General features: G+C 47.8%; 3 protein-coding genes across 4 annotated transcripts; 1 reads left to right on the top strand and 2 right to left on the bottom strand.

The window, feature by feature from the left end:
* Positions 1-922: 922 nt before the first annotated feature.
* Positions 923-10949, top strand: NEPRO (nucleolus and neural progenitor protein). 2 transcript variants are annotated; one of them, XM_067301774.1, is made up of 9 exons: positions 923-1028; positions 1185-1339; positions 1975-2051; positions 2167-2298; positions 2641-2718; positions 3690-4051; positions 4689-4750; positions 5237-5487; positions 10144-10949. In XM_067301774.1, exons 1-9 carry the CDS (start codon positions 938-940, stop codon positions 10193-10195), a joined length of 1260 nt encoding a protein of 419 aa, XP_067157875.1. In that variant the 5' UTR covers positions 923-937; the 3' UTR covers positions 10196-10949. The 2 variants fall into 2 exon arrangements, with proteins under 2 accessions (XP_067157875.1, XP_067157869.1); XM_067301768.1 differs by lacking the exon at positions 10144-10949 and adding an exon at positions 5949-6427.
* TAF13 (TATA-box binding protein associated factor 13) lies at positions 7382-9946 on the bottom strand. The gene is made up of 4 exons (XM_067301786.1): positions 9849-9946; positions 9699-9777; positions 9079-9176; positions 7382-8031 (listed from the first exon to the last, which is right to left on the bottom strand). The coding sequence occupies exons 1-4, from the start codon at positions 9873-9875 to the stop codon at positions 7861-7863; spliced, it is 375 nt and encodes a 124-aa protein (XP_067157887.1). The 5' UTR covers positions 9876-9946; the 3' UTR covers positions 7382-7860.
* A 62-nt stretch (positions 10950-11011) lies between the features above and the next one.
* GTPBP8 (GTP binding protein 8) lies at positions 11012-15113 on the bottom strand. Its single transcript, XM_067291448.1, has 7 exons — positions 14790-15113; positions 14596-14694; positions 13945-14075; positions 13461-13560; positions 12885-13003; positions 12248-12374; positions 11012-11644 (listed from the first exon to the last, which is right to left on the bottom strand). The coding sequence occupies exons 1-6, from the start codon at positions 15111-15113 to the stop codon at positions 12290-12292; spliced, it is 858 nt and encodes a 285-aa protein (XP_067147549.1). The 3' UTR covers positions 11012-11644; positions 12248-12289.
* Between the last annotated feature and the right edge of the window lie 3811 nt (positions 15114-18924).

The following is an 18924-nucleotide window of genomic DNA, read 5'->3' as shown; positions in this document are numbered from 1 at the left end:
AATGGGAACACTACTGTTTGCAGGTTAAAAAAGAGTAAGTTCAACTTCAGGCAGGCAGGCAAGGAAAGGAAGCAGAAAATAATGTCATATATTCAGGGAAGAACACCTGGAAAATCATAAAAATTAAAGCAATTTGATGGGGAACAGGGCTGGGAGCACTAATATGTTACAGCAACTAATTCTGCAGGGCAGCTGCAAATACCACAGGCTGCTGCTCCTGCCTGGCCTTGGCCTTTAGGCCCTGACACAACAAATCCTGAGAGCCCAGGTCGGGAGCAGCACACACAGGGACCACGCAGGCTGGATGGTCATTTGGTGGGAGGGCAGCTCCAGGGCAAACTGCAGGTGGAAGTGGGCTAATCCATAGTGAGCAGCATCTTCTGTGCACGCTTTCCCAGCCCCATTGTCTTATTTGCTCAAAATGCCAGTGCTAATGGTGCTTGTGTGATTTTTTTCTGCACTTTGGGATCAGGGTGCGTGTGATGGGAGGTAACAGTCACATAGCCTGTGAAAGGCATAAGCACCCTAAAAAGCAGGTCTTCGCTGTTGTGTTTACAGCACATCATGGGGAACATCGGCCGGCCGCTGCTACAGACCCTGACCAGCCCAAGCTCCCGAGGCAGGCTCTGAAGAACCGCGAGTTTTAAAGAGCGGGATTACTACTTGTCGTTTCTGTTTCTTTGCCCCCCCGCTCACGACACTTTAGAGAGGCAGCACGTCGGGGGCAGGCCCGGGATCCCGGCCAGGCGCGGCGCCCCGGCCTCGCGGGCCCCCGCGCTGGGCCGCACCACGCGCTGCTCCCGGCCCCGCGGCGCCCTGCCCGGGGGAAGCTCTCCTCCCCGCTGCGGCGAGGTGGTTCCGCCCGTCCCCCCACCCAGCGCGACAGCGCGGCTCCGCCCCCTGCCCCCCGCGCGGCCCCGCCCCGCGCTGGGGGAAGATGGCGGTGTTCGAGGCGGCGTGGAACAGGCTGGACGTGCCGTGGCCCGCGAGCAGCGCGACGGTGGCCCTGCCGGGCCAACACCCTTCAGGTCCCGCGCGCGCGGGACGGCGGCGGGGCCGGGGCGAGGCGGGGGGCGGAGGGCGGAGGGCGGCGAGGGGCCGGGGAGGGGGCCGGGGCCGCGACCGCGACCGCGCGGTGGGCGCGGGCGGCGGCGGTTGCTGAGGCGGCGGCTGCCGCCCCGCAGTGCGGTGGCTGCCGGCGCTGCGGCGGCGGTGCGAGGCGGCCGGCGAGCGGCTGTCGGGGCGGGCCCTGGGCGCCGAGGGACGCGTGCTGCGCGCCGTGCTCTACGTGTACCAGCGCAGACTGCTCCGACACCGGCCCTTCCTGGCCCTCAAGCAGGTGAGCAGGGCCCGGCCCCTGCGGTGGCCACGGGGGCCCGGGGGCGCGGGGCGGTGAGGGGGCGGCCGCTTTCCGGGCCTGCGGGGTACCCTGGACCTGAGGCAGGCACGGTTACCTGCCTCCGGACGTGGGATTCGTGCAGGGGTTTGGACGTCAATTCATCGTAGCATCAGGGAGGGAAAAATAGTACCGGGTTACTCTGGCGGGTACTTCATGTTTTAACTGAACTACTTGCCAGTTTTCCAGTAAAAGGCGGATTGTCGCTGTCTTTGCATATGGTGGCATTCTGCTGAAATAAAAAAAAAAAAAGGTAGCCTTACCTCTTGATTTATGTTTTTCCATTCTTGAGAGACTGATTTAATACCAAAGCTCATTGTATACTGTTGGAGAAACCGCACGGCACCGACGAGCAGTGTCTGCCCCAGCCCCGCACTTAAATTCCGTGTTCACTGGAGTGTCGCCAAGGGAGATCCTCCCTGTCACAGTGCAGCCATAGGAACGTGGCCGGAGCGTCACGTCCTGCAGGCCTGTGGTCTGTGCTGTTACACTGACACGGGGAAGGTGTCAGTTAACTTAATGGTAGTCCTTAGACCGAGGAGCTCTCCTCAGCCAAAGGAATTTTTCTTCCTCTCTAGGTAGAACAGTGCTTGAAGCGCCTATGGAAAATGAACTTGGTGGGTTGCATTGAAACCCTGGCAGGACTGATTCCCAAGTAAGTATCACGACCCTGTGTGTTACACTATCCATTAACTCTGTCTTCAGAGCTAAAGGAGAAAATGCTAGAAATGCCAGATCATAACCATCTCCTCATCCTTGAATCAATACAGGAAAAATAAACCCCAGGCTCAAGGAGAGTGCTTAGTGCCCAGCCAGCCTATGATGGAAACAGTTGCTGTGAAGGTATTGGGAGGCTGCAAGCTCTTACTGCGTCTACTGGATTGTTGCTGTAAAGCATTTCTGTATCCTTTTTCATTATAAAAACATTATTACAGTTCACCAGGAGCACCTCATAAGCCAAAACCAGGTCTGCTGTAGGCCCTGTACTGCTGATGGACTCAACCATGCAACTCATGGGCGCAACTTGGAGTTTCTTTGATAGCCAACATCATCTTTTCAAGTTATTATGGAAGAACCTCAGGCTGTTGTCTGGCTGCTGTTTTGGCCTTGAGCAACCCAAAGTATGGATGCTCATCTCCCAAATTATCCAGAATATTACCTTGTGAATTGCCTCTAGTTAGTGTGTTCAGCAAGTCTCATTACATGCTGTTTGTTTTTTTAACCTTAACTGGTGTAATCTTCAGCTTGTCGGTTAAACATCTCTGTTTGGAAGAATTCATACTTTTGAACACTGTGGCTTCAGGGCTGTTGAGCCGGCTATGGTTTGTGTTTTCAAAAGTCTTTCTTGTTTGTTGTCTGTCTGTTTGATATGCCTGTCAGGTAGAAGAGCTTGTAATTAGGCCTTGCTGCTGAGTGAGCTTTTTTCAGCTGGGAGGCAAGGGAAGGATCTGGGAAATCAGAGGTCCTTCCATCCCTTTGGACTTGATTCTAGCACCTGAAGAGTTGTATAACTGGAGACTTCTTGCATGCTCTTTTGAAAGGCTTTGTACTTGGTTCATTGCAAACTTCATGTAGTGCTAATAAAATCAGCACTAATGCCAGCCTGCCACAAACACTATCATCTGGTACTCTTTGCAGCGAGCAATAAGACCTGCCTTATGATGAAATGGAAAGGTTGAGATAAAGCTGTTCTATAATACTGCTGAGTTTTCCAGGGAAGTCATTGTTTCGGTCTCTGTCAGTCCTGCGGAGCAGCACTGAGAAAGTAACTGCTAGCTGTAGCTGAGGAAATAACAGTATTGTGCACAAAAGCTCATTAAAATGGTGTTTGGCACAAGAAATCTGGCCTTCTCCAGTTGATATGGAGAAGGAGACCATTTGGGCATCAGTGCTAGCACAGTTGTCCTGAGTTGGTACACACTGCTTTTTGGGGAAGATCTCCTGTTGAATGATTTGGGTGTGACTTGGGAACCTGCTGAGTCCCCAGTGTGGCACTACACAAAGCTCTAGGGAAGCGGAGAGGCTCCCAAACAGGTGAGTCCTATGCTCTGAACTTGAACATTGCCTTAAAGATGGAAGGCATGTTGACATGAGGAGCTCAGACTAATATTAAAGAAAATGCAGTGATAGGGTGTAAAAAGAAAAGGTTATACCAAGGGGGGAATAAGGAAAGGGCTACTTGGAATCAATTCCATCAGCTCTGTCTCTCAAGCTGAAGGTAGTTGTTCAGCGAGCACAAGCTATGATGGTTCTGCTAGAGATATCTCCATACCTTTCTGTCTTACCTCCTCAGGATTCAGTACCGGTGTGTATTGCAGAGCCTCATTTCCTTATATGGGGTGCTGTCGACATCACTGCATCTCGTGTCAAAGACCCAACAGATGCCTTATATCAAGGGATTTACCTTCCCTTCTGACATCAGTGACTTTCTTGGAGTTTCTCTCTCTTCTGAAGTGAAGAAGAAAAAGGCTAAAGCACTTACAGCCACAAAAGCTGCCAGCTGGCTGAAAAAGCTCTTCCTAGCAGTGCCAGAGGCAGCATCAGAGGCTGGGAAAAAGAGAGATTTGGTGACCTGCACAAGTGTCGTGGAAAACAAGAGCATCCCGTGCCCCACAGACATCGGAAAGCCGGTTCTGGTTACCAGAGCCAGCAGAGGTAAAGCATTGTGCCACAGCGCTACTCGTTTCTGGCATCTCAGAAACTGCCACTGACCCCAACTTCTGTCCAACAGAGCCAAGCACTTCTGCCAGCTACAGAGTACGGTCCCAGTACAAACTCCCCTTTTCTGTCCTTGAACAAGGAGGAGAACGCTGTCATATACCCATGTCTTTACAACGCTGCAGATGATGTCAGTGTTGCTGTAATGAGTACAGTAAATAGATCCTGTAGATAGTCAGCAGTATTTTCCTGCATCTTTATAGATGGGGCCTGAGGATAGTGAGGGAAGCTAAGAGAACTGTCTGCAGTTCTTAGGTACTTGTGTCTTGTGCCTGCTAGTTCTGGGCTCTCCCCAGACAGTCATGGGTATGGCCAGTGACTGCAGGCATCCAGGTTCTTGTATAAGGCTTTCACCGATGGAAGTCTCCTTTACAGCCATGTGTAATTCACTAAATCTTCTTCATCCCCTGCCAGTGGCCACATGAGATGAGTGTAGTCCCCTTCCCCTTCCTTGCTGTTTGGACCAGAAGTGTTGAGTGCGCAGATGTGAGGCTGCTGACAACAGCAAGTGTCTGTGGGAAGAATTAAGACTGTCTTTATTTCATAATGACAATTCTCCTCTCTCTCTCTGTAGGGAAGCACCTTGGGTTTGATGTAAAGAGCTTGCTCAGACCATCCAAACGTCCAGCCCAAGAGGTTTGTGTAGCACCATTTTACACCGGTTTTTATAACTTTAAAATACCCTTAGACTCAAAACATAATATCTGTGAGTGAAAATGTCCCCTTTCCCCCTCTTCCTGCCTTCTAGAATACCTACTGCTAAAGCACTAGCTGTGTTTTCCTTAGTTTTGCTTTTCTGACCAGCCAGGTCAGCATGGAAGCTTTGCATTGAAAAACACTATTAATCTTTTTTATGAGTTTGAGCATGTATTGGTATCTCATTCTTTATTTCACAGAGGGGAAATACAACTGAAAACACAAGAGCAAGTCAGTAGTAGACAGGAATACAAATTTTAATTGTCTGCCTCTTCTTTTTGTATTCCAGTAAACAAGACTGCTCTTCCACTTTCTCCTTATAAAGAACGTTGTCACAAATACCTCAGTGCTTTGCTTCTTTCCTACAAAGGATCAGGTGTGTTGTGTTTTTAAAAGGCTAACTACTTCCATTTTGCTTTGTTTCAGGATATAAGCATTACGTCAACACCTTCTAAAGCAGAGTCAGTGTCACTTTGCTCTCGTACAGCAAAATCACAGCATACTAGATCTCTTGTACAGATGTTTCAAAAAGCTACCTGTTTTGGGGAATTGTCAGAGGCACTCAGAAAAGCTATTCTGTGGTGCAAAGGCAACAAACTCAAATCAGCAGCTTATTTTCTGCGTAATAAGTTACTGAAAAGCAACCGGCTGCACCATGTGGAGGCTCAAGGATGCAGGTAATTTTATATGAGTGTGGGGTTTCTTGGTCTGACACTTTACATTTTAATAATGTGTATTTTGCAACAGCGTAGGGAAATGCAGTGGTGTAACCCATTTTTTAATTTTAAACAGGATCAACAGATATAGCCACTAGGCATTCCGATATGAATATGTTGTTCAGCATCAGTCACTTGGGAAAGGATTTAAAAGCTTAACAAATGCATGAATACATAACTAAGAGGGAGGATGAAAATGCAACTTGACCTGTGTGCATGTCTAATGGGTAGCTATTATATAGTGTAAGGAGTGTTGGCTTTCTTTTGAATGCCCTGGCTACTACTGTACAAGATGCTGTTGCATCTCCAGGGTATGATAAAGAAAACGGTAGAGAAGGCTAATACCAAATCTCTCAAAATCCCAAATAACCTATTTTTAACAGCTGCTAAAGTAATGTTTTGTGCACCTTCCTCCCCTTAAGCTTGCAGAGGAAACTATGCTGTGTCAAAACATCTGTCTGTAAATACCTCCTCTCTGGCTTGCAAAATGCACGCCAGCCAAAGCAGTACCGTGGGGCACAGTTCTGTCAGAGAAAGATCAAATGGTCCAAGCGGTCGAAGAAAACTCCGAAGACTGTTCAGCAAAAACCTTCTGAGCTTTCTGGAGTCTGTGAGAGTGGTTTTTCATTCTTCCTCCCAGTTTACCAAGCTGGGTCTTTGGGTCATGAAGGATGTGCCAATGCTGATACAGCTGCTGGAGAACTAAGCAAAGCAGGGACCCCTATGCAGCTGCTGTTGGAAGAAAACCCTGGCTCTATGCTGAAAGAAGCTACTGAGAACATGGATATTGATTCTATTTTTGCAGCAATGGGTGTCTGATCCTGGGCTGGGAGCAGGAAAGGGGTTAAGTCATTCTAATCTTGTTTGTTTTTTTTTCTAATTAAAATCCTCAGAACCCTGATAGTGGCTTGGTTACTCATGCCCTGAACTCCGCTTGAGTAGGGCTGCACTGCTAAGAAAGTAGTAATTATGTTAAACTAAGATTTTTGTCAAGCCATTTGTTATGGAAGAATGTCCCAAACAGAAGATTAGCTGTCATCTTTTGAGCTAGCCTTGTCCAGGAACAACAGCTTTGAGTTACCTCTAAGTCAGTGCCCCTTCTCTACTGCTGTACCACATGTTAAATGCTGCTGTCAAATCTGCACTGCAAATAATTACCATCCAGGGCAGAAGGCTGCAGCTCATCACCTACTGCTGCTTAGGATAAAAGACTTGTCTTCCTTCTGCTTATATTGGGACAGCCTTGACTTGCAGTGTTATCACTGTTCAGCATTCGTTATCCTTATCTTGAAATGGGAGCTGTGGGGGGAGGAGGTTAGCTGAATCTACCATATGCCTTTGAACTGCTCCAGAAATGGTGAAAAGCTGACTGCAACACTCAGCTCCTTACCTGCAAGCATGTCCCCCACCATCTTGCAATCTTTTTAATGCAACCACAGTTGCTGCCTGCTTGGCAAAGTAAGGAGGAGCTACTCCATCATCCATTTGGGGAGTAATAACCATTAGAGCAAGCAATGCAGTTAGTGCTTTCTGTCTGGCTCTTGCTTGTAACTAAGGCTCAAGATCTGGATCACCAGGAAAGACTATGGAAAAACTGTCTCCAGTCAGCTTTACTGTGGAGCACCTGCCTAACAAGGGCAGGAGAAGGCAAGCATCTAAGGGCAAGTAAATCTGGGATAGGTGAACTCCCATTTCCTAGGGAGAAATGAGAACAAGAAAGCTATGTCCACTGAGGCAGAATAAAAAAAATAACCTTTCTACCAGACTAAGAATACTTGATCATTAGTGCTAAGAAATCCATATTATGCAACTTGTGAGAATTCATCAGTGTAATTTTAGTTATGAGAACTGGGCATGAGTGTAAGATGTTTTATTCAAAAAGCATATATGGAGCAGGGACAGGGAAGAGAGCAGAAGTTCTAATGGTTTGTGCTTGAAGTCACAGTCTGTCCAGTTATCCAAGATCCATTTTCTAGGTCTCCTGTCAAGGGAATAGCTAATAATTACTGAAGTAGTTGTAAAGAATCAGCTCTCATTAGCCCTCTAGATACCTGACAGAATATAGTCCTACTTCAGACAGACTTCTCACCATTACAAGAACTTTCAGTGCTCACTTTCACACTTCTTGAATTTCAAAAAATGGTATAAAAATACCTAAATATACCACATACAATCAGATAACATTCAGAGGCTTGAATACTTCTGAGTAAAGGCTGAGAACCAAGGCAGACATCCCAGCACCGATCTCCATCCTGAAAAAAAACCTCCAACAGAACACATTAATTCCTTGCTTTTGGGCAGGAGGTGCCCAAGCTGTGTAGCATGTGCAGAGAATCAAGATCCATAGTTTGCTTCATCAAAGGCCTTTCTGGCTCGTTTCAGTTCTTCATTCATAGTCAGGAGGTCCTTAACTCTGGCAAACTTCCGGGGGTCCTTGCGGATTAGAAAGACAATGTCCTCAACCTGTACACGACCCTGCCGCCCAATTGACATGGCCTTGTGTGTCTATTAGAGGAAAAAGAGAAAGTTAGCAGTGTGCCTTTGACCCTTAATTATTTTTTTAAGCTTTCAATTCCATTTTATTTCTTGTCGCTTTATAAGCAAAAGGTAAGCAATTTCAGGATCTGGGCACCATCATCCTAGTCACAGACGCACTCTGGAGTGCACTCCCATGAACTTTTTGTCAGTCTGCTATTCCCAGCTCATTGACACCTACACCTGGCATGTGCCACTATACATACACAATCATAATGACATCAAAACTAAAGCCTTGCTACACATAGGGGAGACCAAACCTGCAGAGTGCTTAAGGAAGAACAGCATCAAGGAGAATCTGCATAAAATATGCAGTACCAAATCTGAGGACAGTTTAGGGCACTTTGATAAGAGAAGGCAAGGCCAACCTTTCAAGAGAAAGGGGGATTCACAAACAGCAGGGAAGACTTGATAAAAGAAAAAAAAAACCCACCACCCTCTCAAACAGCATCCGAACATCTGGATCAGTGATTGCTTAAGCCAGCAGAAGCTTGTATTCATTTTGTGGGACAGCGATGCATTCCCAGCCTTGTAAAAAAACTGTGACAACACAGAAGTAGCTTAACTTTCAAAGCTGATCCTTATTTTCTGTCATCTGTATATGCAGTGATGCCACAGTGGGCTGCAAAGTCAGCTGCACCTCTAAAATATCACTCTATCTGCCCCTTAAAGATGAAGGCACTGTTCCAAATCCACAAGGAGCAAAATGCATTAGTTTCCACTTAATCCTGGAGGAGCAAAGGCTAATCTGGGATTCTTCCTAGTAGCATCAGAGCTGTTGGCTTGGGATAATGCAGTAGTTGAGTCTGAAGTATTAGCCTACAGAAAACTAAAATCTTAATGGGAATCTTTGAACCTGCTTTTAACACCCTTAGAAAATGAATTCATCCCTTTTTGTTGAGATGTGTTCTGCTAGGAACATCCTATCCTCTGTCCAACTGGGATGTAATAATCAGTGCATTTGAAATACTAATAAGAGCTGTTTTTTTTTTATCATAACATCTAAATTTGACTTACCATTTCTGTGATGAACTCTATTACCAGATCCTCAAGAATATCCACTGATTCTGTGTAAGGGTTCTGGTCATCCCCAAATCCATACATCATGCATCTTACTGCAGAAAGAAATACTCAGCATGATCCTCCTTTTTTCTGGTCATTCAGCACAGCCAGCAGCATGCATCTAGTGCTTCAGGCTTACTAGTCTACAAGCTTATGCAACAGGATAGCGTTCCTGACTGCTGGACAGGACAATTCTTTGGAGAACATATGGGAAATAGGCAGAACCCAGCAAGAGCACAGTATGTACGCAGAAAAGTGCATCTGATGACAGACACTTTAAAATGCACTTAGGCTGCCAAATAATGGACATTGCGCTGCTTTGTGTTTGCCATGGTTAGGTTCAGCTGATGCAAGGGCAAAAACGTTCTGTCCTATAGGACAGCGCGCTCTGCTTTCGGCGTGGGGAGGGAACGAAAGCCATTGCTTTGTTAATAAAGACAATGAGTTCTAAAACTGCCCAGCTGCCTGAGACGTGCAGCCATCGCTGCAAGCAGCACTTTGTTCGTAAAGCCACCGTCTGCCGCGTAACGAGCGGCCGGTGCCGGGCGCGGGCCCCCGGCGCGGCCCGGACTCACGCTCCTTGGAGAACAGCCTCTTCCGCCGGCCTTGCGCCCCGTCCAGGCCTCCGCCCGCTTCCTCCGCGTCTTCCTCAAACTGCGGAAAGATATTTCGGTCAGCGCCGGCCACCGCGGGGCGCCCCCCGCCCGCCCCGGCCCCCCGCTCACCGGCGCGTCCTCCTCCTCATCCGCCATCGCCGCCCGGCCCCGCTCGCTGCTGCGCGCCGCTTCCGCTCGGGCCGGCCGGGCTTCCGGCGCCCCTGCCGCGCCTGGGCGCCGCCATCTTGCCGTACGGCGGGGGCCCCGCCCCGCCAGCGCCCCGCCAGCGCCCCGCCGAGCTGGCGGAAGGCAGCGGCGCGGCGCCGCAGGCAACGCGAGCAGCGAGAGGATAACAGTGTTGAGCAGATGCGTCTTAGCACTGGAGTTAAGATTTGCACCTCTTTTTCTGTTGCTGTCCATGCAGGACTGGAAGCTGGAGCACTGAAGAAGGAAGCTACCCGAATGCAATGCACTGAGGATAGTGAGTATTACACAGGTGCAAACACAAGATAAACCACGAGAAAAATGGACTCTGGCAATCCATCGGCAAGCTCACCAAGGAGCTAGAGATGGAGCAAAAGTGCTGCATGACGAGGAGCTTAAGTATGCTAAAAGCAAAGAGCCGGTGAATGAAACTGCTGGCAGCTTTGAAGAGAAGCAATAAGATGGTCTCACTGTTCTTTACAGTGAGGATAGACACCCCAAAGGAAAACATGCACTTAATGAGCCCTAGAATTAGGGAAACAAAGGAAGGGATGTTGGGTCTTTTCAGTTAAGTCTCTCCTTTCCCTAACTCCCAAGACTTCATAGATCAAAGCACAATTGGCCGAGTATCACGAAACAGCTCAGAAACCAAAGCTAATTCCTGCAAGCATGGCTGTTTCCCCACAGCCACAACTTTTAAATTTAATCTGGAGGATGGAGTTCACTCTTTGATCACTAGCAGGCCTCAGTCAGCGTGGTGCGTTCTGGTAACTCCCGCGTACGCTGCTCAGGGGCTGCTGTAACTGAGCGTCCTGCGAAGAAGCCGGCAGCGGTATCCGCAAGTCCTGGCCGTGGCAGCCCCTCCTTGTCCAGGTGCCAAGCGCAGCTCAGCATGACTTCCCCTAAGCCAAAGAACAAGTAGAATGTGAACCGTATATCCTCTTTCACTTTCTTTGCAGTAATCCTTGACTTCTGTAGACATCTAAATAAACAATGTTTTTTGGGTTTTTTAGTGAGATACGTCTTACGCTGTTAGCCTAAACTAGGTCAAAAGATGTCAGAGAAAGGAGAGACAAAGGGGCCACAGATAAATTGCTGAACTGATTTTAATGAAATACCATTTCTTGAAGACGAATACAAAGGTAGTAGAGAAGAGAATGGCTCTAAAACTATTGAAAGAAATTTGCAAGATGGATGAACAACTCCCACAGAAGATAAGGTGGGATTTTTTTTTTTTTAATTACTGTGTTTGTGGTAGGGAGGGGCCCTCTTGAAAGACTGAGTTGAAATCCTGCACTATCTCATCATACAGCCTCCTGTATGACTGTAGAAGTGGTCCCAACAGTCCAAGGCCCCACAGTGAAGGAGCTGCTGAACCTGTTTGAGATGCCATGAGAAACCTGCCAGCTGTTACTGGGCCTTACTATTGTGCTTCAGCTCCCCGTGTAGAAAGATGCATATAACAAACATGTCTCATCTTCGGCAGTTCAGAGTGCAGCTGCAGAACTTCATGCTGGATTTAAAACAGAAGGTAAATGCAGCACTGACTGATGATAAAATGCAGAAGGAGACAGCTCCCCAGGTGTCATTCATTTATCTCACTCTGTTCCAAGCCAACAGCAATCAAAAGGCAGATCCCATTAAAGATGTGTCCGTTTCTTCATCCACCTGGAACAGGGACAACTTGGTGTATACAAGTAAGGCATGCTATCACACTGCACCTGTTGAATGCATGAGGCAGAGGAGTTACACGATGCAGCTTCCCAGCCAGATCTCTCCTAAAAACACCTTCACAAGTGAAGTGTTGTCCATTTCTACTCCAGACAGTCTTATAGCAGGCAGCTAAATAAGCTGAAACTGGTGAACTTCTTAATATCATTCAATTCAAGTTGGCAAGCATGGCTTGTTTAGTATTAGAGCAATAGTTTTTCTTTTCTAAACTAAATGCCTTTTTATTAATCAGATTACTGGACTGTCTCTAGTTTCCTAAATACAGCAGAGTTTAGGCATGCAGTAGTAGCTTTTTGAACACTTAGCTGGAGAGAGAGAGGAAATGCTATATTAAAACCTAGCTCCTCTGTAGAGTTCTCTTTGTTTTTCCCTTCTTGGCACAATCACGTAGGTTTTATAAAACCATTTGATAATAAAGTGCATTAATTTGCACTGCAAATTTCCTGAATGATGAGTTTATTAAACAAAAAGCTTATCCTTACAAATATTTAAATTAATCAAAAACTTAGACAAGTTTATCCAAAAAATAAATTCTAGCACTTCAGGTTATTTACCAAAAAAAAAAAAAAGCGCCAGAGTTGTAGATTTGGTACCTTCTGTTCTGGATGTGCCGAGTAGATCAGGAACCAGTCTTTTCAGCTGGTCTCTGCGATAGGTAGGTTTCCAGTAACATGGGCTATGAAACACCTTAACAAGTGAACCCCTGAAAACTCCAGAGAACTATGGAAACAAAGGCATGTACATTCAGTGCCTGATGCTGCTGCATCTTGGACTCATAGAACCAAACTCAGCCATATTACATTATATTACATATATATAATACATTACATCCCCCATGCAGTGCAGTACAACCTTGATAAAGTAAGAACTGTAGCTACATAAGCAAACAATTAAGGGTTGCTACTGTAGCATAACTCCAAACTACACTGCTGTATGAAGTGACGGACCTCAGGCAGGCACGTGCCTGACAAAGCCTGCTGTCGCACAGCATAGATACAGCTGCGCCTCTCGGCAGAAAGGCCAAAGGAAGAAGCAGCCTTGAAAATTGAACTCCACTCACTTGCAAAGGATGGGGAAGAAGGAAAAGGGCCGCTACCCACAGGCAGCCCACCCTCCATAATTGGGGCACAGAGAAATATACCTCCAGGACAGACGAACTCGTTTCAGGTAGTTTGTCCTATTGCTAATCATCATGTGAAAGGAAATGGCAGCAATGGAGAAGAGCTTTACCTGACCAGGAATAGCTGAGGAAAACATCCTTGAGTTTTCTCCTTTACAAACTCCTGGATCTCCAGTACGTTCCTTAACAACAGTCCCTTGGAAGCTCGGTCAATTTTTGTTACCACCAGCTGCATGGATTCAAAAAGCAAGGATTGAGAGAAAAAGATTATTTTGCTGCTAGTCTGGAACATTTGTAAGAGTGATTCATCTTACAAGGCAGGCCAAAAGCTCTGGATCTTATCTAAGTGGAAAAATGGTTTAGTACAATTCATCTAAGCACTTCTACACCCTGCATAAGGACCAGACCCTTTCCAGACCCACAAGCTGAGCAGTGATAAAAGCGTCCATTTTAATAAATCAAGCCAAACCCCCTCAAAAAGCCCCCCACGACAAGATACACATTTTAGGCCTATTTTATTAATGATAAAGAAGTGTGGAATGGGGGGAGGACACTATTACTTAGGTAGGATGCAACTTGCATAAATAAGCTCATGAAGAGGGTACATGCATTTACAGATTACCTTTGGCTCATAACCAACACAGGTTATGCTGCTTCTGCCTTTTCAAGAATGCAGGGTTACTTACCACATAAGGAATCCCAAACTCTTCCAACATATCTATACCGATATGGTCTGTTTTCTGGAGTCCTGCTACTCCATCCACTAATAAGAAAGTCCTCTTCAGGCTGCCAGAAATACAGATAACAATAACCACGACCATTATTTCATGGCTACTGTACTATTTCCAAATACATAAGCAAGAACAAATAACAGGATTTGGAGATAGGAAGAGCCAAGATAAGGCATACATAGGAGCAGAGAGAGTTGGTACAGAGCGGCACCTTAATCTTTTCTGATATTTTGATCTGTCTAAGCATGAGTGAGTGACTCAAACCACGGTAATCACCATGGAGGTTCCCAGGGAAATGACTTCAGAACTAATCAATACCATTGCTTGAAGTAACTCCTGCATTTTTTCATCTAATTACATGGCACTGTATACAAGCGTCCAGGCTTCATTGCTCTGTGGAGGTGATGTTAAGTTGCAACGCGTTCACTTGCTCCCTTACTTGTGCCGCTCCTGCAGATAGGCCTCCACCATCTCCACAAAGTCTTGGGGGGCGCGGTAGCCGTATCCTGGCATGTCCACCAGAGTAAAATACTTTCCTACGTTGAAGAAATTCATTTTCTTTGTGTGGCCCTGGAGAGAGAGAGGTTTTTTAAAAGATAAGATGAGGGAGCAGCATTTAAAAAGTTGCTTTAAGCAGTGGACAAGGCCAATATAGGGTGGAGATGCCACACAAAACATGTCTGTACTGTACCCCACTCAGAGAAGGCAGCAGAAATGCTACAGTTGCTTTAGGCTGTTTAGTCTCTAGCCCTTCTAATGATCACATATGGCTCTATCCTTAAAATAAGTGACTAAAAATACCTTTGTAGGGCTGCGCGCTTGGTTCTTCTCAAAGGGCTTTACATCACGTGTGCTCAGTGTGCAAGACCCTTCTATTTGCTCAGTGCGCCAGGTTGCTCTGCAGAGCTAAACCGGCCTCTCTCCACCTCGTCCTCACAACAGCAAGGCCCGCGTTGGCCGCTGCTGTGGCTGCGCTGCTCTCCTGCTGCTCCGAGTTACCCAAGCGCTTGCTTACTTGCTTCTCAGCCCCATCACTGGGGTTAGCCCCTGCTTTCGCCCAAGAGGGAGGAAAGTCGGAGACGGCCCTTACCGGCGTTTTTGACACTCTGACCTCCACCTCCGGAGTCAGCGAAAACAAGGCGCGGATGAGGGAGGACTTGCCCACGTTGCTTCGGCCGATGAAGCACACCTGCGGCGAGGAGGGAGCGCGGGTGACGCCGCGAGCACGGCCCGTGCCCCGGGCTGCGGCTGCCCCCGGGCTGCGGCTGCGGGCGCTGCGCTCACCTCGGGCAGCGCGGGCGGCGGGGCATGGCCCGGGCGCACGGCGGAGCCCGCGTAGCGGACGCCGCGCGGCCCGCGGGGCCTGAACAGCGCCTCGGCGCGCCGCAGCTCCGCCAGCCCCGGCCGGAAGAGCCCGAAGGCCGCCGTGTCGGCGCCGGGCGCCAGGCACCGCGCCAGCCGCTCCAGCGGGAAGGCGACGCCGGCCAGGCGGCCCGGCTCCAGCCGCAGCACCTGCGCCAGCGCCGCGAGCGGCGGCGGCGACAGCGGGGGCCGCCCCGCCGCCCCGCCGGCCCGGCCCCGGCCCCGGCCCCGCAGCGCCCGCAGCATCCCCGCGCCGCGGCCCGGCCCCGGAAGCCGCCGCCGCCGCCGCCGAGTGGTTGCGACCCGCCAAGGCTCTGCCCGGCGTCCGCCCCCTCCCTGCCGGAGAGGGGCGGAGGGTTTGGTCGCAGGAGTGCGGAGGAGGGCTTTTGCTAAGGCCCGGCAGCGCCTCTGTGTTTCCAAGCTGCTGGTCTTCCTATGGCCTCAAGGTAGCAGCAAGCTTTTCCTGGCCTCGTTTTTTTTCTTCTTCTTGGAGTCATTACAGAACGGAAACACGCACGGGAAACTCATCGAGCTGCTCCGGGCCGCGTGTGCCCGAGTCCTGTTTAGCTATGAAACGGGGCAAAGCAACGCTGCCCTGCAACACGTCCAGTCTCTCTGCTGAGATAATCGCTGTTTTCCTGCAGCCCTGCCGACATTAGCCCTCGTGCCCAGCCGGGCAGGCAGGGTCTTGGGAAAAGTTGCCCTTCCATTGAGACAGAGGCCTCTTTTTCCTGCTGCCATCACCATCCTGTGTTTAAAGCCAAGCAAGTCTGGATGGTGTCATTACTGCAATGAATAGATTTAAGGACAGAAGGGACCACTAGAAGATAACACAGGCTATGTCCTATTTACCTTGCACTGAGCTGAGTTATGAAGATACAGGGAGGAATCTTATGTCCCCCAAGAAGAGGGCTGACAGCAACCTTCTCATTTGAGCAAATGTCTTCCTCCCTGGAAGGAAAAAGGAAATACCCTGGTTCAGGAATTACAAACAACACCCATTTAAAGATTAACTAGAACATAACACATCTGTCACGCTGTCATGCTATGAAGGTTCGATAGCAACGACTGAGACAGTAATATAATAATAATAAAAAAGATGTTTATTTCCTCACACAAGTTCTTGGATTAGTAACATCCATTAAAATAATGCGATTACTAATTTAGGAAGGATAACACAAAACCATCAGTTACTAATTTAGAAAGGATAACCTGAAACCGTCGATTACTGCGCTATTAATTGGAAGGACTGCTTATCCCTACTTGAAAGCTTTCTTGTTCACTCTCCTAGTGAGAGGGCTCTCGACCTCGAGGAGTTACCTTAACCCAGCGTCCCAGGAAAAGGGGAGGGGGGGGAATACTCACGGTCCAGCCGGAGAGGATGATCAGGTCACGTTCCCATCCCTGCTCAAACTCTCCTAGCTGCCAAGTCTCTTTTTATACGGCTGGGGCTCTGGGCAAACACTGCTTTTGCTGGCTTTTAGCAAGTTTCGCAATCACAGGACTGTTTGTTTGTCTGCTTGGGAGGACCCTGCTAGCGAGGCAAGACCCCAACACCTCCGTATTGCTTCTCCCCTCCCCGGGGGTCCGTGCAGATTCCAGGTGGCAGACTTCACTTCTCCAGTCTTGTTAATGCTGCCGTTCCGCAGCCTTGCGCATATCAGTCCTTGCGCATATCGGTTGGTAGACGACTTTAGTCCTGTTAAGTCCTCTGTTCAGCAGCTTTGCGCAGGTCAGCTCTGGTGCTATCAGTTCTTCTGCATATCAATTGACAAACTTCAGTCCTGTTAACTCTTCACTCGCCCATCAACATCAATATTAAAAAGTAACAACAATAGCCCCGAGAGTAAACTAAAGTGTTTTACTTTGAACTGGATGAAATCTTTTACCCCCCCCCCCAAAAAAAAAAAAGTACTTTTCAGAGTACTGAGGTGAGTGTTGTTGCTTGCTTTGACCACGAGACGGAAATAAAAGCCTAGCTAGAGTGGTAGCAGCACTAAACAAATGTTAGCAAACCTGGCTGTCTCGGAGGCTGAGTCACGAATAACCAATGAGTAACTACTTAGCAGCATGCTCTGAGACACCCAGGAGGATAGATAGACCCAGCATTTGGTATATCAGTAGTTAGATGGAGGGGAAGAAGGATAAGGCTATTTCTCCCTGTGCTAGAGGAATGACATGTATCTCAACAGAACTCCTTACCAGCTTGCTGCAGAATGGCTTAAAAATAAGTAAGGTGTCAAGGGAGGAATAGTACAAGGGAAACAATGTCATGCAGTCACTCCGGGTACTCTACTATTTCAAGTAAAACAGGATCTCAAAGCACTGTTGTCTTCAGAGCTGAGGAGGAGGAGGAGGAAACAGTCAAACACAGGGCTACAGCATTTAAGTCCAGCTCCAGGGTTGTGCTGGAGGTGGATGGAAAACACATCAATAGCCAGGTCCAGAAGCTCAGTTACTTGGAGCATCTGTCTGGGACACAACAGTGATGGATGCTGTTGCCACAGTATTACCATGCTGCCTGGTGGCTGGCTGTAGCTCTAGAGGCAGATTGAGAGTTTTGGCTTCTAAAAAAAACCCAGTCAACCCCCTCACCCCCATTCCAAATCCCCAAAATACTTTTTCTCTCTTCACAGTCACACAGTGAGTTGCTGAGCTGTGACCAGACTGCAATCCAAAGGCTCAGAAACCAAAAGGATAATTAAAGAAACATGAAAGTGGTTATTTTGCAGCAATCACTTTCAGTGTCAGGGAGAAAGCAGAATCTTCAAGTTCTTCCTCTAGACAGTACTGAGCTAATACCTTCGGGAAGGAAAAAAAAAAAAAAGGCCTCACCCCAAGGATAATTGAACTAGGTGGCACCACATGCTGTGGGAAATGCTGCCTTTCCCTTTCTCAGTAGCTTTCTTGTTGCTAGTTGCTAGATGGACCCTAGATCCTTCCAAGTGCTTGGGTGCCTTTCTCCCAGTTAAACCCCAAATGATTAAGAACCTGAAAGCCTCTGATTTTGATGACTTGGACCCTTGTTTCTTGCTGCCTCTGTCATTTACTGACGAGTTACGTTACCCACAGATTCTATGGCTGAAGCTATGGTACGGTACGCCCTGCACTGCAGAGATCTCCATGTCAGAGTTAAATGTGACCTTTGCCTCTTGGACCCATCTCCAAGCATGAGAAATGCTTGTTGCACCTGACCACCAAACCACACAGCATTGAAACACAAGCTGCAGTTACCAAAGAGCCAGGTAGCTGGCTGAAATTGTCACAAAGTGACTTTCTGAAAGTCAAACTACAGCAACAGCAGCCAGAAGAGACAAAGATTTCATTATATCACTGCTGTTGGCTTTTCTGGATATAAGAACTGTGAACACAGGGGGCTTCATTTTCTGTTTGAACTTAGTCGGCTTTACTTTTGAGCACTAGTGGATGCTATGCCTCTTTTCAGTAAACTTGTGCCTAGTATTTGGCGTGGATGGTTGCCTGCATGCTGATGCTTCCCCTCCATTAGTGGATATCTTGCATCTGTTTGACCAAAGAATGGAAGCCCTTCCAACCAGGCATATTTCAGTACAGCCAAGGAAATACATAAACCAGCTGTGGCTGTAGTTTTGGGGGAAGAGTTTTGCCTCCTAATAACAGGCAAATAGGCACCAACTCATTTCAGCCTGGCGTCTTCAAAGCTTGGGGAGGCTAACATTTTTCTGATCAAGTTAAATTCAGTGCATTAATTTCCAGAGGGGTTCACCTTATATCTAGGGAAAATATCTTTGCTGGTATAAGACAGAACTGTTAATCACATGGGTAGATTAACAGTAGTAGCTTAGAGAAAAAGGCTTTAAGGGTAGCAGAGAGAAGTAGACCTTGTAAAAGCTAAGGAGGTCTTCTGGCTGTAAACAAAGTCCCACAGCTCACCACTGACCTTCAGTATTCATTTGTGTATATATGGGGGCAAAATAATCCCCAAACAGTTTCAAAAAACAAATAAAGCAAATGGTACAAAAAGACAGAACACCCCAACTGTGTAGATATATTTTTAATCGCAGCAACAGAGTTTCTG

This window comes from Apteryx mantelli, chromosome 1, assembly GCF_036417845.1.
Source record: "Apteryx mantelli isolate bAptMan1 chromosome 1, bAptMan1.hap1, whole genome shotgun sequence".
In the NCBI taxonomy this organism is placed as follows: Eukaryota; Metazoa; Chordata; class Aves; order Apterygiformes; family Apterygidae; genus Apteryx; species Apteryx mantelli.
The sequence above is the reverse complement of the archived record's forward strand: the minus strand, read 5'-3'. Positions and strand labels throughout refer to the sequence as shown.

Coding starts and splice junctions, on each gene's coding strand:
- NEPRO (XM_067301768.1), top strand. CDS start 938: ATGGCGGTGTTCGAGGCGGCGTGGAACAGGCTGGACGTGCCGTGGCCC. Junction 2,299..2,640: donor TGTTGCTGTAAAGCATTTCT/GTATCCTTTTTC, acceptor TGTAATCTTCAG/CTTGTCGGTTAAACATCTCT. Junction 2,719..3,689: donor GGGCTGTTGAGCCGGCTATG/GTTTGTGTTTTC, acceptor TTACCTCCTCAG/GATTCAGTACCGGTGTGTAT.
- TAF13 (XM_067301786.1), bottom strand. CDS start 9,875: ATGGCGGATGAGGAGGAGGACGCGCCG. Junction 9,177..9,698: donor GAGGCTGTTCTCCAAGGAGC/GTGAGTCCGGGC, acceptor TTCTTTCTGCAG/TAAGATGCATGATGTATGGA. Junction 8,032..9,078: donor TAGAGTTCATCACAGAAATG/GTAAGTCAAATT, acceptor TTCCTCTAATAG/ACACACAAGGCCATGTCAAT.
- GTPBP8 (XM_067291448.1), bottom strand. CDS start 15,113: ATGCTGCGGGCGCTGCGGGGCCGGGGCCGGGGCCGGGCCGGCGGGGCG. Junction 13,004..13,460: donor AGTTTGGGATTCCTTATGTG/GTAAGTAACCCT, acceptor GAATCCATGCAG/CTGGTGGTAACAAAAATTGA. Junction 12,375..12,884: donor CCTCAGCTATTCCTGGTCAG/GTAAAGCTCTTC, acceptor TTGTTTCCATAG/TTCTCTGGAGTTTTCAGGGG.